Raw genomic sequence first — 24,328 nt, forward strand, 5'->3', positions numbered from 1 at the left:
ATTTATAGAACTGCAAAGTCAGAGAGCATATGTATACCGCATTTGATTAGGTAATGCCAGACTATTCTCCAGAAAGTCTACCCAAGTCTGTTCTCCAGTAGAAGTACCGTATCTTTATATTGCTACCAAGTTGGCCCTTATCCAGTCTTCACTTTTCACTAAGCCAATATGCTAATGTAATATTTTGTTGCTATTTAAATATACATTCCTGGTGTGCATGTGTATGTGTTTTGTCTTTTCTAATAAGTTTTAACATCTCTGCATATGGTGATGGCCCTTGGGGTTTCCTTTTCTGTAAATTGCTTGAATATATTTTTGTCTATTATTTTTCATTGGGATTTCTCTTTTTTTTATTGTAAATTTGTCAGCATTTTTTATAGCTCTTTTTTGTATATTTTTTTATTGGAGTTCAATTTGACAACATATAGCATAACACCCAGTGCTCATCCCATCAAGTGCCCCCCTCAGTGCCCGTCACCCAGTCCCCCATCCCCCTGTCTTTATAGCTATTAAACCCTTATTAGTTTTAAACATTACAGATATCTTCTTCCAACTGTAATCTGTTAACTTTGTCTATAGAGTCCTTTAATCAGAGAAACTAAATTTTTATGTATTCAATTTTTCCCAGATGGTTTGTATTTAAGAAGTCTTCCTTAACTCCTAGGTCATGAAGATACTTTATTTTATTTTATTAACTTTATAGGTTTATTTTTTATAACTAGGATCTTATTCTATCTGACTTTCACCTTTGTATGTAGAGTTAGTTAGGGACCCTTTTATTTTTCACCATCTAACAAGTCATTTTTCCCAGGATCTCCACTAAATATTCACATATTTGACATTGATATGTGGTATTAAATTGATCACTTATTCAATGTGCATATATATACTGATCTGTTTCTGAGCATGCTGTTCTTTAAAGTGTTATATTTTTTTCATTATGCTACAACTATCTGTTCTTTTTCTTTCTATTTTGGCTTTTTTTATGATTGAAGTATCTGGAAATGTAAACCCTTTTTCTTTTTTGTGGTTGACTTAGGCATTCAATAACCTTTGTTCTTCCACATAAATTTTGGAGCAACCTAATTTTATTCTTCAAATTATTCAACTGAAATTTTTATTGAAATTATATTAAATGGATGAATTCAGTTGTGAAGAATCAATATAATATTATTCTGGCCAAGACTGTGTAATTCTTTCTAATTCTCAAAACATCTTCTACGTCCCCTTTTTAAAAACAATTTTACATTTTCTTTGTGGAGTTTTTGTGCATTCTGAATTATTTTATTTTAATTGTGCTTTATAATTATTTTAGTATTAATAAAGATTATCTAATTTTTATTAGATCTTCTAATGTTATTATTGGTGAAACAAACAGTGCCAATTTCACATCTAGACAAGTACCTCAACTATTTTATTCTAAAAGTATTGCCATTGCTTCTGTTGTGTGTGTGTGTGTTTTTTTAAGTAGGTGATCATATCTTCTGCAAATTATGAAAGTTTATCTCAACCCTTTCAATTGTTACATTTTTGTTTGGCACCAAATAAACATTTTAAATTTTAGATATTTTATTCTTTGGTTTCTTCTTTCATTTTGCTGGGTCTGTCCATTTTCTGATGTTGACCCTTCTAGCTTTACCTTCTGTATTTCTCAGCTTTTCTCTCATATAGTATTCCCTTCTCCTTCCTCGGGGAGTTCCTGAATCTGAACATTCCAATTCTCTACTTCATTCTTCAGCAACATATATCTTGCTTTTTCATCAATTGATTCTTCATTTCAAAGACAGTATTTTTCACACTTTATGTAATATACTTTAACTTGGAATTTTGAGGGGATATTTTCTTCTAGTTTCAAGTTATCCTTATACTTTTGCCTCCTTACGTATATTTATCAAATTTATTTTGAATTCTTCATTTATTTGTTCTGATAATACTGCCTCAGATGGCAAAAAAATGTTCAGCTTTTCTTGGTTTTTGTTTGTTTTCTTCTTCATTGAGGTAATTATACTTTAAAAAAAATTTCTGGTTATTTTTGCCTATGAGGTCACATTATTTAAGAAGGCATCAGTTATTCTTTTTGGTAATGAATATGAGAAAGGGACAAAAGCCAGGCCCTAGTACTTACTTGCCTGCTATGGTGACTTTAATGAGATTTAAGTGGATGACACTCAGAGTAGAATGCAAAGAACGACTGTTGTTTATTCTTAGTTTCTGATATTCTATAGAGCAAATCTCTTATGCTTCCTGATTTATCATCTTGGACAATTTCTGGTCCAGGTCATTGCTTCCAACTTTAATGGTAAAAGGGAAGATACTGCTTGTTTAAAGGAAATCTGCAAATGGAAAAGAGCAGAACTAGAAATCAAAATAAGAAACACAATCTGTGTGAAAAATAATAAAGTGGATGCCATGCAAGAAGGAATTAGTGAATAAGAATGTCAGATCGAATAATTATTTCAAAAGGTAGCAGGAAAACAATAATGTACTGTTTATTTTTTTAAAAAATATTTTATATACTTATTCATGAGAGAGACACAAAGAGAGGCAGAGACAAAGGCAGAGAGAGAAGCAGGCTTCACGCTGGGAGCCCGATGTGGGACTGGATCCCGGGTCTCCAGGATCATGACCTGAGCCAAAGGCAGACGCTCAACTGCTGAGCCACCTAGGCATCGCATTAATGTAATGTTTTAAAAGTTAGTTGTAAAAAAAAAAAAAAAAAAAAAAAAAAGTTAGTTGTAAAAACCCCTAAAAGACATGGAGGATAGAAATGGAAGTATATGGGATATAGTATGGATAAATCATATAACAGGCAAGCCAAACGCATCTAAACATATCTCAGAGTATATTTTAACTCCTATGAAGTTTTATTTTTTTTTTATTTTTTTTTTCCTATGAAGTTTTAAAATTGCATTTCTTGAGGCACCTGGGTGGCTCAGTTGGTTAAGCATCTGACTCTTGATTTCAGCTCAAGTCATGATCTTAGTCATGAGATTGAGCGCAGCATGGGCTCTGTGCTGGGTAGGGAGCCTGCTTAGAATTCTCTCTCTCCTTCTTCCTCTGCCTCTCCCCAACAAAAAAAAAAAAAAAAAGATTAGGATAAGAAGACAATTCCTCAGGTCATTGATGAACATAAAATGAAAGTCAAGAGGCCAAAGAAACTGATACTTTTTAGCTAGAAAATTTAAGTTTGAAGAATGGTGTATCATATGTCACTTCACTTGGACAAGATTCATAAAACTGTTTTGGAGAGGGTTTCTTTTCTTGCAAAAGATGTTCATCAAAAAAGAGATAGAACTTTTAGTGATATTTAAAATGTGCTTAATTTTTCACACGAGGCTACAATTAAATTTAATAGAAATTCATGAATTTCTACAAATGATTCTGTGAGAAAAAATGCTGAATATACCTGTACTGCCTCTGAACTTCACTGTAATTTGGTTTGACTATTTTAAATGCTTTTGAGTAGACAATTTAAACCATAAAGAACTGACATGTTGCCATGGTAGCATTTCCTCCCCAGCTGAGGAAGCTATAGAGAAGAAAGGATATAGGGCAGAAAGTGTTTACACTGAAAAACAACTGCATATTTAAATTAAATGCTTTTGTAAATGTCATGCCAAAGGAGAACTGTGAATCCTAGTTTCAAGCTACTAAAGAGACTGATTCATCTTTGGAAGATGTAGCAAGCTGTGCTGTGAGACATGGGCATTCAAGTTCCAGGAATACTCTCTTCCCTGGATATTGGCAGTCCAATTAAAAAAAAAAAATTGGGGGCCATGATAAAACGTTTTGCTACTGGTTCCATCTGTGTTCCTTGAAATAAAGATATAGCCAATTGAAGAATTCTCCCAGAAGGCAACTCATCTCCTATTACATTACTCCTGGGCAAAAAGGATCAACTCTATGATCAATAATTATCTGTTGGTCATTCATTCTGTTCCCTGATTAATGGCCAAAATTTCCAAAAATGCAGTTGAAGCAAGATATAACTAAAGGGAATAAGGGTGAAAGATGCAGGAAGAAATAAAGGGAAGTTAGTCAACGCAGAGGTGGGAAAAATGAAGTAAGCAAATAAAAAAAGTAAGAAGGAAGGAAGGAAGGAAAGGAAGGAAGGAGACAAGAACACTGGGAAGTATTAAAGTCTCCCTGATAAAAGGATGAATCTAGCATTTACAAGAGAGTGGTTGAAAAGGAAATTTGTAGGCTGCTTTCACAGTGTACATGGGTTTCTACAATGTAAGACAAGCAAAAGGGGAATCATACTTTGCAGTTTTACTGAATTTGGTTTGGATAAGCTTAACTTGGATGCCCAATTTTAAGGGTAGTGTCTGATTGCCTAAAACTAACCTTACATTCCATTCTCTACCAAACTAAGTAATTAATTCCAGGATGGGCAGATGATCCAGTCTGAGCCAGTACTTACCTAATCTTTGAAGCTTCTAAAAAAGAAAAGCTCTTTCAACCTTCTCCAAAAACAAAAAAACAAAAACAAAAACAAAAAAACAAAATAAAAACCTCCTTAAGATTTAAGGTCTCTGCAGCCACCTTGGGACCAACAGGAAAAACTTCAAGCTCAGAAGCCATCAATGGAAGCTGGGGATAGAGATACCTCAGGGAAAGAGACAATTGCTTGTAAGTATGTATACCCCCTTTCTCTTTATATAATCCCCTGTTGCTAACAAGCTTCCAAGCCGTTCTGCAGAGCAATCTAAAAGACTGTCTTCTGGGCCATAGTCCGCAGTATGACAAGGAATAAAGCATTTACTAACCTGCTTTGAGGCTGGCTTTCTTTCAGTCTACAAAGAGGTGTCAGGACTCATGTGCGATGGAGCTGGGAACCAAGGCACTTGGATGTATACAAATCGCCAGCCAATAAATAGTAGGAAATACCATGTTCTGTCTGTATTAGGCTCATACAACTACATATTCCATCTGTTTATTGATATATCTATTACTAATAACTATGTGGCTGTGCTTGGAAAGAATTTGACGGTTTTATTTTTATCTCTGGTTCCTAAAAGGGAAGCTAAATTCCCTGGGATTTCCTCTGTGACAGGAGTTCTTTGTTATTCATCGTGGACCCTGATGGTTATACTAATGAGGTGACTCACTGGGGGCCTCTAGTTAGTTTATGCTAACTAGAGGATTTAGGATTGGGCAAGCCACTCAAGAAAGACCAAGCTTGTGATTAAAGGGTTTGAGCATTGAGCCACATGATATAGCTGCCCAAGTCCTTGACCTCCCAGGATGGGAGGGAGGCTGCAGTTTGAGTTCAACGAGGTGGCCAATGATTTATTCAATCACGCTTAGGTCCTGAAACTGCAATAAAAATTCTGGGCATCAAAATTCTGTTGGAGTTTCTATTTTGTGACTACAGCGATGTGCTGGCCAGGTGATTGCGCCCCCATTCCACAGGCAGAGGACACGGCTGTCTGCTCCTTCCCAGACCTACCCTCTGTGCCTCTTCATTGACTGGTCCTCCCAATTTGTATCTCTCATAATAAGACCTAATCATAAGTACAGTACTTTTGTGAGTTCTGTGAGTCATTCTAGAAAATTACTGAACCTGAGGGGGTCGTGGGAACTTTCAAATTTACAGCCATTCAGTCAGAAGTGTGGGAAGTCCCTGGTGATCTCTTTAAGTGTGGCCAGCATCTGAAGTCAGATCAATCTTTTGAGGAACTCTGTCCTTAAACTTGTCAGGTCTTTGCTAACTTTAGGTGGCCAGTGGCACAGTTAGTTTCAGACCATTTGGTTGAAATGGAACAACAGCATAACACCATAATGAAATTTCAGGGCCTTTACAAATACTCAGAAAATATTGTACCTCAAACAGAAGTTTAATCCATTAGTATTTAATAAAAAAAAAAATTCCCTTAATCTTTTCTTCAGTAAGGCATAGCTAGAGTTCCAGAAGAGCTTTAAGGAATGCCTGGAAGCTTTGAGAGATAATTTGATGGAGGAGGGCTCTATTTCAACAGCTTCTAAGTTGGAGCAACAGTTGTTCACAGTTCACAGTTGGAGGAAGAGACAAACAAGAGGATGACAGTGTCACATGAAGGCAGCTAGACACGAATTCCTTTCTGCACCTCATTCTTTAACAGGCACATAGTGCGATCAAGGTATTTTGCTTGCTGTCAAGGTCAGCAGAGGTAGTTTGGGTGGGAAAGGAGCTAGTGAGGCTCAAGTGATTATGAGACTCCAGAGTCTCTCTGAAGTAGATCCAGAACTCAGTTTCAGGTGATTTAATTCCTGGTCCGTTTTTTTTTTTTTTTTTTTTTTTTTTCTGCCATAACATGCTAGTCTAGGAATTAAGATGGGCTTGTGCTAAAGTCATAAACAAGGAACATGTATTTCCAGGTTCATTATTTATGAACATTTTTATAGTTACTGAAAGAGTACTTGCTCACTTCTCCAATCCATAATACCACACCCAGGATCATATTCCCCTTGAGAGAGAGACTTTATTGGAAAACCACTAGCATTTCCAGAAAGTACTGAGTGCTGATTTGATGTCAGTGTTTACGATTTTATAGTGTTTGGTGCCATTATGATACCTCGTCCAGCAAACTTCGATTACACTGAAGCCAGCATAGACTTGGGAACTGAGATTAAGGGGGAAAAAAGAATGATTGTAAAGAAATTACTAATGAATTATGAACCTAATTAAATTTAAAAAGGAGGTGAGGACAAGAGGTGGCTGTGATAGTAGGGACATGGAGATAATGAGAAACTAGAAAAACTGCAAAGGTAGAAGAGCTGATTTTATGGGACCCGTGGGCAGGGTGGCAAACAGTGTAGCACAGATGCCAAGATATTTTTCTAATCTCACCTCAAGTCTTCTGAGGTCAGAGAGCCAAGAGGCTCAACCACTCTAGTTGGTTGTATTTAGGAGAAAAAAATTTATGACTCAAAGTCAAAGCATGATAGGACCAAAAGCAAACACTAAAATTCAGTTTTTATTTTCAATATCTTTCAGACTTGAAAAACAATCTTCTTAATTCTATGACTGTTTTTTCACAATTAATTTTGAAGTTATTGGTAGTGTCAGATTTTCATGTAAAATTATTCCGGAGCTTTTAAAATAGTGCCCCCCCCCCCGCCCCGCCCAAGGCATTCCTGAAATTAGGAACAGAACAATTTACCTAATTCTATCTACTACTGCAGAAGACAAGAAAGCCAGTTCAGTGACTTAGCAATGAAACGTGAAAACACTCTTTCCTCTCAATGTCTACCCTGTCACGCCAGCTCCATCAATCTCAGCCAGGGGCACACCATGTACATTCCTCAGAGCAATTAAAGCCAGTAGAATATATTCTTCAGAGTAATTACAAAGCCAGGGTCATTTATTTATTTCACAAATACACAAATAATGTTCATTTACAATGTGTTATGTACAGTTTTAAAGACTCTACAAATGTTGACATATTTAATCCTAACAGAGTAGTACCACTTTTTTGTAGTTTTACTTTTTAACTATATGCATTCAAATAAGGAAACTAAGCTACAGAAAGGAACATTAACTTGCTCAAGGTTATAGCTAGTATCTGGCAGGATGTGAGCCTCGACCATCTGATTCCAAAATCATGCATTAACCACCCCACTCCTGTCTCTCTGTGGTCCTCAAAGACATTAGGTTTCTGCCAATGGGAGGCAGGCACTCAAGGTAATGGACAGAGACATGGAGAAGAGCAGAAGAACTTATTTGAAGAATGCGGTGAGCTCAGACTGATTGAGTGACTTCTTTGTTGGTGGTTTATAAGACTGGCAATGAAAGATGGTTGTACACTAGTAATGACACCAGCTGCCAGGATAAATATACAAAGCAAATATTTTGGATGAAGGTAATACATTTCTTGTCGTGACAGCATCATTCCTAGATCTCAGGTGGCCTCGAGCCCTTTGGTAAAATAGAAGTCTCCTTTTCGGGGAGGGTGTTGAGGTTCACCAAGACCGAGCTGATTCGGTGATTCAATAAATGGCCTTATTATTTATTCAAGAAATAAATAAATGGCCTCAGTACCTAATTTTCCCCACAGCTACACTTTGTTACAGTGGGAAGGATACAAAAAGCAGAGTTCTCAAAGGGGAAAGAGGCCGGGGACATAAGTTTGGAAGAAACAAGGCACCAACTTTCCAGAGTCCCCTACCTGAATCACAAAAAACACACCTCATCTCTCCAGCATTGGGTTGTGACGAACACGTATGAAGTTTTTTGTTAGTTTGTTTTTTACCAGGGAAGTTCATCAGATGTTCAACATCCAAGGTTCAAATTGGGGACTGACTGGCCACATAGACACATTCTGCATCTAAATTCTAGAATCCCAGAGTAAGTGTTCAGCATATACCACATTATTTGCACAATGCACCACTCTTATCATTTAAAGGAAGCTTTATATCTGCTTGCCAGCCTAGTCCCCAGGTACAAGCCAAAGGTAACCTTGCAAGCAGGATTTTCTAAGGACAGGCCATCTCGGGCTTGTTATGCTAACTCTTTTCTGCACAGAGGTCTCCAGAAAAGTGTTCTTTATAAGGAAAGAATATTGCCTTTTATTCTGAGTCTGGGATCTCAAGTGAAAGAAGCATCTGTATTCTTTAAATTCATATTTGATGTATGCTTGTGAAATGATGGAGATACCAAATCACAAAGCTGGCCTACATGTAGACTACAGTGTCAGGCAGAGAGCAAATTACCTGTAAAACACCCTCACACCTTAAAGTTTAATGCAAGACATTCTTGCAAGTCTTGCAAAAGAGAGTGGCTCAAGTGAATTGGGCAAACCTTAGCCTATCCCCATCTTAAATGTTTATGGAGTGATGGTTGTACAGGCCTAAAGGAGACCCAGATGTTCTTTTTCATCCTTTGGGCAACACATGAATCTTCCCATAGAGGCCTAGGGAATGGGAGGGACCACCCAGCAATGGTTGTGATATTGGGGATCTTGGATTTAATTTAGACAAAACAAAGATAGGTTGGGCTTCTGAAAGCCTGAATTTTCTGATGGCAAATCTACATCTGGTAGATGGAAGAGAAATATCAGAGATATTATAGAAAAAGAATTGGTTGACTTTGAAATGGACTAAAACTGAAAGATGGAAAAATGATGCTGGTAATGTTTTTAATAAATATGGATGAATACACGATACTGTAAATTTATAATATAAATCTATAATAAATTGGTGTCATGGGATTCAGGGTTATCTGTCTTTTTGTGTTTAGAAAGAATTATTTTTTTAAATGCAGTTTCAGGCATCTCATAGTAATCCAAACAGATTGGATTTAAAAGAAAAGTTTTATACCTGAAAAAGCCACATACCAATAGACATACAAATAAACACTAAAAATCAGTGTCTTCAAATCATACAGACTTAAAAAAATAACCTTCCCAATGTTATGACTGTTTTGTTTATACTTCACTTTGAAGTTGTTTGTAATGTTTGCCAAACTTTGTTGTAGAATCATTCTAGACCTTTCACAACTGTTGCATTTTTTAATACAGAAGAAATTCTTATTATCTCGATTGGTTTAAATTTGCAGCCCGTGTCGTGCTACATTTTTCATTTGCTAGTATTTAGAAACACTAGATAGTGGTATATTCAATACAATCTGAAAACTGCTGATTTTGTTGTTAAATCTTATTTTATTGTTTAAATATTTCCTAATACTTCCTACTCTTTGGAATCTTAATAGTTATAGCAATACATTACAAAATGAAAAAAGAGGGATTCCTGGGTGGCGCAGCGGTTTGGCGCCTGCCTTTGGCCCAGGGCGCGATCCTGGAGACCCGGGATCAAATCCCACATCAGGCTCCTGGTGCATGGAGCCTGCTTCTCCCTCTGCCTGTGTCTCTGCCTCTCTCTCTCTCTCTGTGACTATCATAAATAAATAAAAATTAAAAAAAAAATTAAAAAAAAGAAACAAAAACAAAATGAAAAAAGAATTACCATTTCCTCTTGAGTGAAATAAAGTGAAAAATAGTAAACAACTTACATTAGAATATTAATTACAAAATCTGATTTGTCCACATTTTAATGTGTCTAGACCTTAGAAAATTAATCACAAAATGACTCATTTTTTTCACACAATATCTTCTAATTCCACCACATATGATAATTTAAGTGCTATTTACACAAATATTTAACAAATTCTGAATTTTCTTAAAATATTGTAGATATTCTACAGACATGCTGGTGTCCAGTATCTCTCACACTTTTTTCTCTATTATAACTGTTGTTATTGTAAAGAACTGTTAGAATTGTTAACAAACTGTAATGAACTATTAATGAAGGAAATCAGCAATTCTGTATATTTCATTCCATAAATATTTTCAGACATCCAGAGAACTACCTATTGTACTTGAATGCAATAAGTTTTAATATTAAAAAAATGATTATATACTCTGTTTTCATATTATAAAGCTCTGGTACAAAAACACTTCTTTTTGCTCTTCCAAATATTCTGAATACTAGCAAATTGTTGATCTCTATAATCTAATTTGTCAAGTATTAGCTTCTGTTCTCTCAGGTTTTATCATTTGTATAAGGTTAAAAATCCATTATTACTCGATAAATATTTATAGATTTACGACAAATATGCCATTATTCTCTTTCATCTAATGGGTCACTTCAAAGATAAAAAGGGATACAGAAGGTAAATAATTAACAGAGACTAAACAATGATAAATAACAGGTGGTGTAAAATAGGTTTTTAAAAATTTATTTAAAAAAATATTTTAAAGACGTTTTTTAATTATTTGAGAGAGAGTGTGTGCAAAAGTGAGAGATAGCATGAGTGAGGGTGGAGGGGTAGAGGCAGAGGGAGAGGGAGAAGACTCCCTACTGTGCAGGACCTGGATCATGACCTGAGCTAAAGGCAGATGTTTAACTGACTGAGCCATACAGATGTCCCTAAAATTTATTTTTATTTATTTATTTTTTTTGCAGCCTTATATCATGGTAGTGAACAGATTAGATTTTTGTGTTTTCCTTTTGCCAAGGACTCTCATGCTGAAGAAATACTCCTCTAAGATCAGAAAAAGAAAACAAAGGTATAAAAATATTACACAAATATTGCAAACATTCAACAAACACTTAGGCCTGCCTGATAGTATTTCTGCTGCAATATTCTATTAAAAATGTGTTTCAATGAAATCCTTTTAGAAAAAATTTTGCCAACGCCTCTTATTCGGGTTGCTGGAGAAATGAGATGTGGGTGGCAGTGACTAATTGAGCTGGCAGCTACTGTTTACTAAACAAGTTTGGACAGATTATACTTATGATAGCCAAATGAAATCAAAACCATTGAATACAGTCAGAGTAAGACAATCTAAAAGGGCAGCTGAGTTTTATCTGATAGCATACTGAATAATCTGACTCATTAAAATTCATTAGCATGTGGTGGCCACCTACCTCGTCAAGCACTGAGTGAGGCTTTGGAGTTGCAAAGAGCCTCAGTGACAGAGACTACCCTTATCCTGGGGAGCTGTGAGTAACGCATGGAAGTGGTGAATCACTAGATTGTACACCTGAAACCAACATAACACTGTATGTTAATTATACTGGAATTAAAATCAGTAACATTTTTAAAATAAATAGAAATAAAGTGTAAAAAATTCCCCAAAGAATCTTTCTTAAGGAAATGAAGGCATGTGTGTTTATAGGCTGCTTTAGAGAACATGGTTATTCTGTTTCCTATTGCACTGTCTTTTAAAAAGTTCATAGGTCTCTGAAATCTGCAGTGTACTGAACAGATGGATGAAAAGATATATGATTGAATTAGTGAGCCTTCTATTGGAGCAAGAGCAATGCAGGATATCCAGTTAATGGATCCTTTCTTTATTTCTTCAAGGTCAAGGCAGTATTTTTGCTATAAAGAACAACAATGATATGATAATGCTTCACATTTATATAGCACTTTTTATTTGTCAAAGGTTTTTTTTTTTTCTGTTCTCACAACATCATTTTTAGGAAAATAGAATGGTAGATTATGTTTATATCCTTCAGGGAATTGTGTATGCATGCACTGAACAAAATTTAAGGAAAATGAGGAACCAGTTGAGTATGGGAATTGAGTGATCTTTTAAGACATTTTTGCTACAGTTCAAAATTCATTGTAATTTTAATATTTTATTACTTCCACTGAAGTATACCCAAATCTCTAAAATTTTGAGTTTATTATCCACTCTTGAATATTAATCAGAAGACAGAAATAAATGATTAATTCAGTACAGAAGTCATTGTCATGAAGATTTTCAACCTTTCTTTTAAATCTCATCCAAATCAGTGTTGTTTTCTTAAAATTTGCAAATGTAAGGTACATGTTATAATTGCTTACTTAATTAGGGTTTTCTGAACAGAATGTAGGTATACTTTTCTATATAAGAAACTCAAAACATGTAACAATACTTCATCACATTTTGAATTCAGTATATATGATGATATCCTCCGAATTCAGAAAATAACTCAAGGTAAAATTCTGAATTGCAGAATTTGCTATTTTGAAAAACAAAATTAATAATAATTTCATGGAGTGATTTATAATAATATTCAATAATTCTATGTTACATATAATCATTGATTTGAATAAGTCCTAAACTTAACTAATGTAATTCAAAACCTTTTTTGGGGGTGGGGAGTAAAAGAACATTATGTGATTATTTTGAGAATTAGCTGGTTTCTTCCGGGCAAATTAAAATCCAAGGATCACACTTCTGTGTATATTCTATTCTTGATGTGTCTGAAGAAAGAAACAGTTAATAAGATTTGCAAAACCTGGAAGAAAAGGAAATGACAAAAGATCAAAATATAATCAACAAGAGCAATTTGCCAGGTTAACACTTACGATCACTTAAATGCATGCTGTTTAGGGAAAAGGGATCAGAGAGGGTGGAAAAACTTTGGAGGAAGTTACATATGGTTGTGAATAAGAAGTCTGCAAAAAGAGTCTTCTAGAGCAACCCAGCTGTCCAAGTTCATTTATAGAAGGACTAACTAATAGACAGTTCCATTTTAATTACATGGGCTATCATTGGACTAAATGTCTTGAACTGCTCATCTCGTTTTAGTTCATCATCTATGTCACTAGTCCTACAAAACCTCTTCTTTTTGTGCTAGGATCGTTGAAGATGGTGTGCAAAGGGTAGATAATAAAATGGACCCTAGGTACTATCTTGCATTGTCTTGTCTTAAATACCTCAGCATGAACACAATGGAGAATAAACATTTCAAAAGAATGGTATTAATGCAGATGAGAATGTTTTAATCACTATTCTGAGACTCTAACTATTACCAGTTGAAGGGAATTTATGGAACCTTAGGTCAATGCCATTGTGGATCAACATAGAATTAAACACAGTATCCTGTTCTGATCAAACCATGCATTATATATTCATTGCAATGTTATAGTCTACACTGTAATAATGTATTCACTCTCACAGTTTCTTCAAATCTATAGTCTTCCCCTGCTTTCATCAGTCTTCACTGAGACTGGAGAATGAAGTTCTGCTTCTGAATCTCAATTCTGCAGCTGACACCCTGCAAGTCATGGAGTGTGTCTGTTTTGCTTCCCATTGTATCTCTAACAGCTAGCACAGTACCTGACAGTAAATGTTCTCCCTTCCTCCAAATTTATTGAATGAATGAATGAATGAATGAATGAGTATATGAGTGAATAGTAGATTTACAAATGTAAAACATGGGTCTAGATTACCAAAGTTTGCCAACAAGAAGACTGTCCGACATGGGCTCCCACAGCTAAGATATGAAGTGTTTTTTATATTTATCACAAAGCAATGAAATCACTAACTTCCAAGATGACCATTTATTAAACTGGTCATTTGGCTGACTTAGGTATATTACCTCCAGTTAGGATCTATATCTCTCCTGAATATGAATAGTCTCAAGATCCTGACTCTTATTGTATTAATTTGTCTGATTAGGACTCCATCTGCAGTTTGTTATGTATGCTTTCTATTTAATACATTTTACCCTTAAACATATGAACAAAAGCTTACCTCTGAAGCCAAAAGTCCAAAGTTAATGCCAATTAATGTTAAAGCATTATCACTATACCATGTGTTGATTTTATTTTCACAACCCTAAGGAAAAAAAGTTATTTAGACTGACTTGGAGATGGTAATGGTCTTTTTTTTTTTTTTTTTTTAAGATTTTGTTAATTTATTCATGAGAGACACACAGAGAGAAGCAGAGACATAGGCAGAGAGAGAAGCAGGCTTTTCACAGGGAGCCCAATGTGAGACTCGATCTCAGGACCCTGGGATCATAACCTAGGCCAAAGGCAAATGCTCAATCGCTGAGCCACCCAGGCTTCCCAGAAATGGTCTTATATATAATTCTATTACAAAGAAGAAATATAAGAGAGAGTGATTTACCAGAGTCTAAAAAGCAAGTCAATGTGTAACTGGAGACTATACTTTTTAGTCCAGAGAACTTCATATGACAGCAGGACATCTCAGTTACTACTTTTAAAGCTGCTAAGATGCTGTCATAAAACTGAATTCAGGATTTTTTTTTAAAAATTTAATTTTAAGTAATCTCTACACCCAATGTGGGGCTCAAACATACAAACTTGAGATCAAGAATTGCACACTCCATTGACTGAGCCAGCCAGGTGACCCAAAATCAGAAATTTATTAAGTTTAGAGAGGGATTTAATTTTCTACAAATTACTGTAATATAGCAAGGTACGTAATACAAATGATTGTTTGTAATAAAATGATTGTTTCCCAAATAGGAGAAGCTTTTTAAAAAACATAATGCTCTATTTATCTGTGAATGAGTTATGTAACTGAAAAATGCATCTTATGATTAGAATAACATCAGCATATAAACTATATAAAGTATTAGAAGTTATTGCGGTGAAAATCTCATTTATTAATATCCCATACATGTAAGCAACAGATGAACCCCTACTCTTGCTTCTGTTACATTTACCTGAACACCGCTTGTGTCATTGCTGGGCTCCCTTCCCTTTAGTTTCTGCCAATCCTTATACCTCTTTACCTCTGGTACTGCAGCTCCCCTACCAATGCTATAGACCAGAAATTTGCCAAAAGAGATTTGCCAATCTGCAGGGATTCAGGAAAGAGGATTGGAGAAAAAGGTTGATGGTATCCCAAGTTCCAGGAGCACTTGGATGACATACTCCCAGAAAGTTTATTTAATTTGTTTCTTATATACCTGAAATAATAATTATTCATCTAATTATGAGTTCAGTTTCATAAAGTAACTTAAGAACCTAATCACTATAAATAACATTGTTTTATATAAAACTTTGCTCAGAATTCTAAGTTGACTTGAAAAAATAAAAAAGACACCGTTAACACTTGGAGAGAGCCTTATCTTTACCTCTAGGTAAGTTGAATTCAGTGGCTCATCACAAAACCATTTCCTTAGTGTAGAATTTGTGCAAGAACATGGCACCTGTTCTGAATTTTCTTTATTTTTGTTCTTTATCCAATCTGTATAATTGTACTGGCCACAACACTGCAACTAAAAAAAAAGAAATTCTATGAATTTTACTATAAAATATTCAAAATGCAGTTAATTATGATTCCCATGCACATTAAAGTAGTTTTTGTGAAGAAAAGTTATTATTCTCCATTGGAATGTAGTAAATTACAAATATAAGTATACTTTTGTTGGTTTAATCCATTACTTTGTGGCTACTTTTGTTGATGTTAACCAGAACTAAAGATCTTTAAATGTAAGTGGGCTATGTTAGCATGAAATTGTTAGATAAGAATTTATCATTAAAGGAACCCAGGATGGAAGAAATGCCTGATTTACTGAGGCTACCAACTATGTTTGAGCCAGAAGACAGAAGAGAGATCACAGCAGCCATATCTTCCTCCTCACTATAGCAGCTCTCTTTATATTTAGCCCCCAAATGCTGCAATGTGTATTTAATATATGTAAAGAGACACGGGGCTCTTTTTACTCTCTTAGACTCAATGTAAGATGTTAACTTTCAAGTTTTGCATTGTGTAAAAAAATGGCCACGGAGAACCAAAAAAGTTGGTAAGGCAAATAGCCACAGAAGCAATAAAATATCTAAGAAACACCTCATTTCTAATCCTGTCAAGCGGAATTGGGAGGATGTAAAAGAATCAGCTTATGTATTTGTCATCAAGAATTTAAGACAAGGTTGGAATGAATATTTCATTGCTTCTAAACTTGTTATTGAAAGTTACAGCATCAGTACTGCCTATGTCACAGTATGTACCAACAATTTTGGAAATGTTGCATGACTAAATGATGCTTTAGAGTTTGGGTTTTGAAAATGAGTTTGATCAAAGCTATATGTGCTATCTCAAGTATACCCGTGCCTGGGAACTATAAACTAGATTTTTATTAATAATACTGATGTCATACATTAAGCTGCTATCTTGTTTATCAATTTATCTCCATAGGAAGGTTTGATTCTCTGCCGTCAGCCCTAATGCAATCTAATAAAGTAATACATACACATCACATATATCCAAGAAAAAACAAGACTAGTAAGAGCATCTATAATTATTACACCAAAAATAATATTTTATGTGGGGCACCTAGTATAGTAGTTAAGAATATAACATCTAGTGCAACATTTTCTGGAATTGAATCCTGGCTCTACCAACTAATTAACTGTGTGACTCTGGGTTAGTTACTAAATTTCACTGTCCTTTATCTATAAAATGAGGATAATAGTTCTTCATTGGGTTTGAAGGATTGAGTTAATAATACAGGCAAAGTGCTTCCAGAAAGGTCTGGTACTATGCCAATGCTTGCTGTTTTCTTTATCAAGCATTTACTATGTTCCAGCTGCTGATCTATATAAACCATTTGGTTTATATAGTATTGGTATTTGAAATACCATTGAAATATATGGTATTTGAAAATACCCATTCTTATGCCCTGCCTAGATATATTTGAACTGTAGAATAATAATCCTAATAATGTTAGCTAACAAGTATTAGTTCCAGATCCAAGGCTTTCTATAGATTCTATATATTACTTCATTTATTCCTGCCGACCAGAGGTAAGGGTTATTCTGTCCATTTTACTAATATGAAACTTGAAATTAATAAAGGTACTTGTCCAGGGTCAAAAAGCTCATATGAGGCAAATGGATACCTCAAATGGTAACCACTATGCTTCTCTGGTGCTAGCAAGCGCTGTGCTCAGACTTCTCTCCCACAGGTGCAGCAGGGAAGATTACCCCACTCGGGAGAAGACCACTTTTACAGGTGAAACCAGGTTAAAATGCACATCAATTAACCAAGAATAGGAGATTTAAGTTACAAAAGGAGGATAAAAGTCAAGATCTGTAAGTGGGAACAGTGCTATTCCACCCAGTTTTGTGGGGAAGAAATACAAGAACCTCTCATTCCTCTGACCCTATCTCCTGCCCTTCCCTGTCTCCTCCTTACCCCAGGGACCAGGTTTGGCATCTAATTTTTAGTTTTATGTTATTCTTTTCTTACTGTTTTCTGTAAAACATTCAGAACAGTCCACTTGGGTATGTCTTCAGGCATATCTTTAGATCCATACTCACTAATGATTAAGTCAATTTTATCATGCCATGCTTGGTGAACCTGTTGAAAATTGCATCAAAAGTCAAAATCTGAAATCACATGGTATTTGTCTTTATCTGACTGACTTATTTTACTTGGCTTAGCAGAATACCCTCTAGCCCTTGCAAATGACAAGATTTTATCCTTTATATGGCTGAGTAATATCCCACTGTGTACATAATCACTAAATTCTATACCTGAAACTAATATGACACTGGAATTTAAATAAAACTTGGAAAGAAAAGTAAAGTCAAAATCTGGAAGAAACTTTCCTTATGGTTCCTAATAAAGGAGTATTCTAGTCAGTTTGCTCTGTGTTTTCTTTTTCTTCTTTATAACATTTTTAGCAATCTCAGAAAGTGCTGAGGCATTTGTTTTTTTGCATTATGATCTATAGGAGGAATATAGGAGACTTGTTTTATGATTAGGGAGAGAGTTATGGGCTATTCTCCTGAATGTCTAAGGATTCTGTTTTTCTTCTTATACCCTCAGAAAAAACTGAAAAACTTTGAAATGGACCAAAAAGGATTACTGAGCATCTATTCAGTGGAAACTGGGCTTTCTTTAGTATAACTTCAGAGTCTTCTTATTCTATGGGAGGCTGTACCTGTTTTAGTTTTTAACTTACTTCACAACTTTGTAAGTTGTAGGAAGTTATAGTTAGACAACTGACTCTTTGTCAGAGGAATACAAATGAATTTTTCCTGGTGGGGTGCAGTTGGTATCTCCCCTACCAACCACGTTTTGTATATATTAAGAAACGGCCTTTATAAGTGTCTTCTCTTTGGACACTCCTTCAAACTGGTTTTGATTTCTTACCGGTTCCTACATTAATCAAGATCCTAAATAAAATCGTTGACCTGTGCCTACTGTATATTTATACAAGAATTATGACTTTCATTGAAAAATTATCCTTTCAAAATACTGTAACAAAAACAATCAGATTTGAAAGTCTGGGAGGAAACTACTATTTCAAAATACAGATATTGCAGAGGTAGATTTTAATAGTACCTTACTTACATATTTAAAAGTTTATATGACTTTCATAGCTAAAGTTAAAGGTAAAAAGAACAGATATTACTATGAACAAAGAGCTAGATACTCAGATAATTTAGTTATTTGCTTTTTTTACATGAATGACGATGAAGAACTGGGACTTCTCAATATGATCATTTGAACTCTAGGCTACTGGTTTCTCATTGTATTATGCTGTCTTTGAATAATGAAAATGAAATTACTGGTGGAAATACTACAACAATTGAACCATGTGTACAAGTTAAACTCTTATGTAGTTAACTTATATATCTATGCTCTAATCCATTTAAGAAGATTAGAATAATGCAAAGTGTTATCTAAATTTCTAAGTTATTTATTTAACTTTTTCTCTAAGTCAATTTTTATTTAGAATAGAAAATGTTTTTCCATTTTATATTGTGGGGAAGGGGCAGATTTATGTTCTTATTTACCTTCTAAAGCATTATTTAGTGGGACACCTGGGTGACTCAGTTGGTTTAGCATCTGCCTTGGGCTCTGGTCATGACCCTGGGGCATAGAGCTCCCTGCTTAGCAGGGAGCCTGCTTCTCCCTCTCCCAGTGCTCCTCTCCCCACTCATGCTCTCTCTCTCTCTCTCTCCCTCTCTCTCCTCTCTCAAATAAATAAAATATTTTAAAGCATTATTTGGTAGATCCAGAGTGCATATAAATCACATCTTAGTACCTAAGAGTTTCATATATAATCTCTGTGACTGCTATATAAATGAAATTCCCTCACACTTATTTATTCTGACATCCTTTGAAGCCCTAGTGCACCTCCCACATTGTTGGGTGCTGTAAGTGCCATAAAAGATTTAGAGGCTCCTAAGAGCTTAATTAAATATGAACGTAGAAGAAAAATCAATGTGAACAAAGCTGTTAGTTCTAGGTTCAGTAAATAAGTGTTTGAATTCAGGCTCTATCATTTGGTCATGATATATTTTAGCAAGTATCTCTTCTCTCAAATCCTCAGTTTCCTGTTCTAGAAAGTAGGACCAACCAATGCATCTCTGGGAGTTGTGAGGATAAAAACTGTAATGCCTATAGAGTGCTTATCACTGTCTCTGGCACATGGTAATTATTCTCAAACAGTCATTCTGTTTCTTAAATTAAGTAGAGATGAGTATGTGAATAACTCTTAAGTGAGTATGAACAACACTGATAAACTAAATTTACGTGCTAAAGATCCTGAAGTGTTATATTCAAGTTCTATCATCAGATCCTCAAGTGAGAGGCTAAGTTGGGATGAAGTGCTTTGTCATAAGCATAGTTTCATAGAACTCACACTCTGTATTGACACACACACACACACACACATACACACATACACAGAAATTTTAGTGCTAAATGTCAGATCATTAACAGTAAGTCCTGGGTGGTTAGATATCCAGGATAGAAGCCAAGCAAAGGAGAGCAAATGAAATAGCTAGTCTATAAAAGAAACTGTTTAAGTCATCAGTTGATGTCACTCTATACAGGAGGAAAGTAGGAACCATATTGTACAGATGAAGACATAGGCTTTTGGCTGTGAAGTAGCTTGCTGAGCACTAGTCATCTGTAGATCTCTAGGACTTCAAGTCCAGGCTCTTTCACTACAGGACAATCTCCCATGACACAAGAAGACAGACTGTGGGATGCCTGGGTGGCTCAGTGGTTGAGTGTCTGCCTTTGGCTCAGGGTGTGATCTCAGGTCCTGGGATCAAGTCCTGCATCAGGCTCCCTGCAGGGGTTTCTCCTTCTGCCTCTCTCTCTCTCTCTCTCTCTCTCTCTTTCTCTCTGTCTCTCTCTCTGTGTCTTTCATAAATAAATAAATAAAATATTTTTTAAAAAAAGACAGACTGTGACTATACTGAAACAATGACATTTCTTTAAAAATTGAAAGTAATCATTGACCTTACTGGGTAAGCTTTGTTTCCAAAAGGTTTTTTTTCAGGTAATATATTATTTTTAACTTAATTTGATAGATATAAATCTTATTGTGATTAATTATATCACTCATGACCATACCTGTGCAAAATACAGGAATTATTCAGTTCATCTCACTTATTTATATACTTATTTATGCATTTATTTATTGTTATTTTAAAGACTTTTTAATTTATTTGAGGGATTGTGCAGGGAGGGGCAGAGGGAAAAAATCTTCAAGCGGACTCTTTATTCAGTGGGGAGCCCAATGTGGGGCTTGATCTCAGGACCTATGATCATAATCCGAACTTAAACCAAGAGTTGGATGCTTAACCAACTAAGCCACCCAGGATCCCTGGTTCATCTCATTTAAATTAAATCACAAAATTTCAAATTTGTACAAGACTAAAGAAGTAGAATATATATATATAGTCAGTCTACATAGAAAAATAGAATTGAGTCACTCGTGGTAGCTACAGTTGGCTGGGACCAGTTTTGGATTCCCTATACGCAGTATCACCTCCTCTTTCCCCATGTTCTTTGTTATTTACAACATTCTCAATCTTCCGCTGAGTTGAAGACAAATTTCTCTAGTCCATCTTTCCATTCTGACCCTTGGTCCTTTCCTTATAGAATTCTGTAGTACTTCAACAAATCTCCCCCACTTCCAAAGACTTTTACCTTTTCTCTTAATATAGGCTCATAGGTCTCAATAATTTAAGATATACAGTTTTCTTTACATTTCAAGTAAAAAGGTGATCTTTCCATACCTCCTTTTTCTTTATGATGATGAATGCTGAAAACACAACCTGAACACCAAAGGCCCACATTAACAGTGCTGTGTACTGAAACAAAAGAAAAACAGAGATGGCAACTGTGTTTCTAATATGTATTTTAGATGCTTCAATGATGGGACAAGGCATATCATAAGAAATATACAATCTTAAAGTACACAGAGGAAGTGATAGTTCCCTTTCCCCACCCCCCTACCCTGCCCTAATGTCCAGTTCCCTGCTCAGTGGGGAGTCTGCTTCTCTCTCTCTCTGTCTCGCCCCATCCCACTCATGCTCTCACTCAAAAAAAAAAAAAAAATATATATATATATATATAATTATATATGTATATAATTTAAAAGACCACAATAAACCACCCTGAAGAGTTAAACTGCAAGACTAATATCTATTCAATTGGAGTAGGGGTCTGCAAAATCACCTTTAAGACAAAGAATAGTGCTTAGACCTATAAAATTTGCCCATAACTTGACTATGTGAATTAACATGGTTAAAGGAAAAATGTATCCATCAGAAAAGTATTGGTAAATTCAGAGAAGAATAGAAAAAGTGGCCTGATTGCAAAAGTAGCAGTGCCCTTCATCTGAGCGTCCAGACAAGAGTGTGGTGTCTTAGCTTCAGGTCCTGGTATTATGTACATTCCTTGTGATGGGGTCTTATGCTCAGTCATCGTCCATTCATACTTGAATCCCATAAGGCAGAAGCTTAGAAGCTGTTTTTCTCCCTCTAGTTTCCCCTTTCCTTACTCATCTCCCATTTTATACCAGTATCAGGCTCTGTGCTTCTTTTGCCTAAAGGGAAATTTATGGCAAGGAGAAAATAAAAATTTTCCTATAAGCCATTTCTGTCCTGATTTCCAGATCCAAAATTAGAAGCTCAATGAAAAAATTATGCTAAATGTTCTGGAACAAGAGAAAGGTAGGAGTTGAGAAGAGAAAGTGAGATCTCTTTTTAGACTAACAAGAGTCTGAGACAGATCCTGGAGGCCTGAACACTCCCAGAGCAGCAGAGTCTAGCATTGGGCTTCCAGGCATCACTCTAGTGAGTGCTAAGACCCCAGAGGGAAAAGGAAGTGTGGCTTCCAGCTTTGCCCAAAGAGCCTCTGCCAGAGGGAATATTCAAATAATAAAGTTACCAGGACACCTGGGTGGCTCAGTGGTTGAGCATCTGCCTTCAGCTCAGGGTGTGATCCTGGGATCTTGGAATCAAGTCCCACATCACATCAGCCTTCCCGTGGAGAGCCTGCTTCTCCCTCTGCCTATGTCTCTGCCTCTCTCTATGTGTCTCTGTGTGTTTCATGACACACAGAAAAAAAAAAAAAGAAAATGTTAAAAAGCTATATTTCATCTGAGTCTGCGCATTGTGATCTATACTTACTACAGGCCTGGTAAATGGTTCATATTAGGCCTATATTTCTAATTATAATTTACCTTTTCATGTTATATGGCTAGGAAGACATAGTGTGCAAGCCAGATGCCAGCGTCTGGTCCTCTCAGCAGTTATATTTCTCTTTGTTCAATAATAAATTGTGACTTCACTTTTAAGTTAGCTTCCCACACGGCATTCCCACAGGGAGAAAATTGCTGAGTCCTGGACATGTTTTCTTTTCCTTGCTAACCTACATTGCTTATTGACATTAACAGTTTATTTGGATTTCAGTCTTTAGATTCTTAAGTTTGGTTAAGTTTGGTTATCCTAGGCAACCCTAGGATATGGGTTCCTATTGACTCTGTGTCGAAAAGTAATATCTAAGTGTGTAGGTGCAGAGGTCCAGATTTGATCCATGAAAAACTCACTAAGAACATTCTACCTAGAAGTTTCTTGAGGAGAAGTGCTTCATTTACCTTCTTCCCTAGGGCACACTATACTGCGATGTTATGGTGGAGTACATCAGTATTGCTCATTTGTGTGGCATAGACACTCAAAATCGAAGATACGAATTCATTCAGGCTACTAAAATGAAATACATACCAGAAGTAGGAGCCACCTGATTTCATTGTGAATTCCCAAATAACCCAAGAGGCAAAGAAGAACAATAGCAGATCCAGTTCCAATCAAAATTTGAAAAACATATACTATTGAATGATTATCTTCATCTGTGGAAACCACAAAATAAATTATTATTAAGTGATGTTTATATTCTATTTAATAATGTAGGCAGTAATCCAAGATTTCCCTCAGCAGTTGTTGCCAAACCAGTAGGACTCTGTGTGTGGGTATCTCTCTCTTTTTTTAAAAGATTTTATTTATTTATTAATGAGAGACACAGGGGGAGAGGCAGAGACACAGGCAGAGGGAGAAGCAGGCTCCTCACCAGGAGCCCGATGCGGGACTCGATCTCGGAACTCCAGGATCACGTCCTGAGCCAAAGTCAGCCGCTCAACCACTGAGCCACCCAGGTGCCCCAAGTGTGTCCCTTTTTTAAAAACTTCATTCTGGCACCCTCTTATTTAGTCTTGGCAACAACTTTTCTTCCTTTAATTACATGATAGAAAATGTTTTCATTTCAGAAGATCTCTTTACCTTCACCTTATCTTCATTGTCTTCTATGAAAGCAGAATTTTTTTTTCCTGAGGTAAACTCTTCTATGCTTAATGAACATCCAAAACATTTATGAATTTATTCATAAAAATTTTGAGTGTCTAATATGTGTGGGTTATGTTTCTCTTATATGAAACTCTGAGTTTATTGGTAAAATGACCTGATTAAAACTATATTTTATTCTCTCTCCATCTAGACTGAGCTCTCTGTGCTAGAGACCACATATATTTACATAGTCAACAGACTGTTAAATGCTTAGTGTTATGATACAGAGTGTAGAACACTGAGTTCCTAACAAATATTTGTTAAAAAAAAAAAAAGAAGGAGAAAATAAATTAAATATGCCTAGATTTTATGGGAGAACAGTGGTGTGCTGGAGCCAGTTTGTTCTGGCTCATAAACGCTGTTACATTTTCAAAAAATCTGTAAGCCAACTCAATTCATGTTGGCACTGTGAAATCAGCCACTGTGGCATTACGTATTTAA

The 24,328-nt window shown here is 35.6% G+C and overlaps 1 protein-coding gene across 1 annotated transcript in view; it reads right to left on the reverse strand.

Annotated features, from left to right (window-relative positions):
• Positions 1 to 24,328, reverse strand: part of TSPAN19 (tetraspanin 19) — a 59,998-nt gene that overhangs the window by 27,194 nt on the left and 8,476 nt on the right. The window contains exons 4-11 of the mRNA XM_038557603.1: positions 23,273 to 23,397; positions 21,281 to 21,355; positions 17,484 to 17,594; positions 15,367 to 15,510; positions 14,013 to 14,096; positions 12,617 to 12,771; positions 11,410 to 11,525; positions 2,126 to 2,333 (exon numbers count right to left, since the gene is read on the reverse strand). Of these exons, the coding sequence (XP_038413531.1) occupies positions 12,703 to 12,771; positions 14,013 to 14,096; positions 15,367 to 15,510; positions 17,484 to 17,594; positions 21,281 to 21,355; positions 23,273 to 23,397 (608 nt within the window). The 3' untranslated portion in view covers positions 2,126 to 2,333; positions 11,410 to 11,525; positions 12,617 to 12,702. The remainder of the gene's footprint in view (positions 1 to 2,125; positions 2,334 to 11,409; positions 11,526 to 12,616; positions 12,772 to 14,012; positions 14,097 to 15,366; positions 15,511 to 17,483; positions 17,595 to 21,280; positions 21,356 to 23,272; positions 23,398 to 24,328) is intronic.

This window comes from Canis lupus, chromosome 15 (genome assembly GCF_011100685.1).
Source record: "Canis lupus familiaris isolate Mischka breed German Shepherd chromosome 15, alternate assembly UU_Cfam_GSD_1.0, whole genome shotgun sequence".
Taxonomy (NCBI): domain Eukaryota; kingdom Metazoa; phylum Chordata; class Mammalia; order Carnivora; family Canidae; genus Canis; species Canis lupus.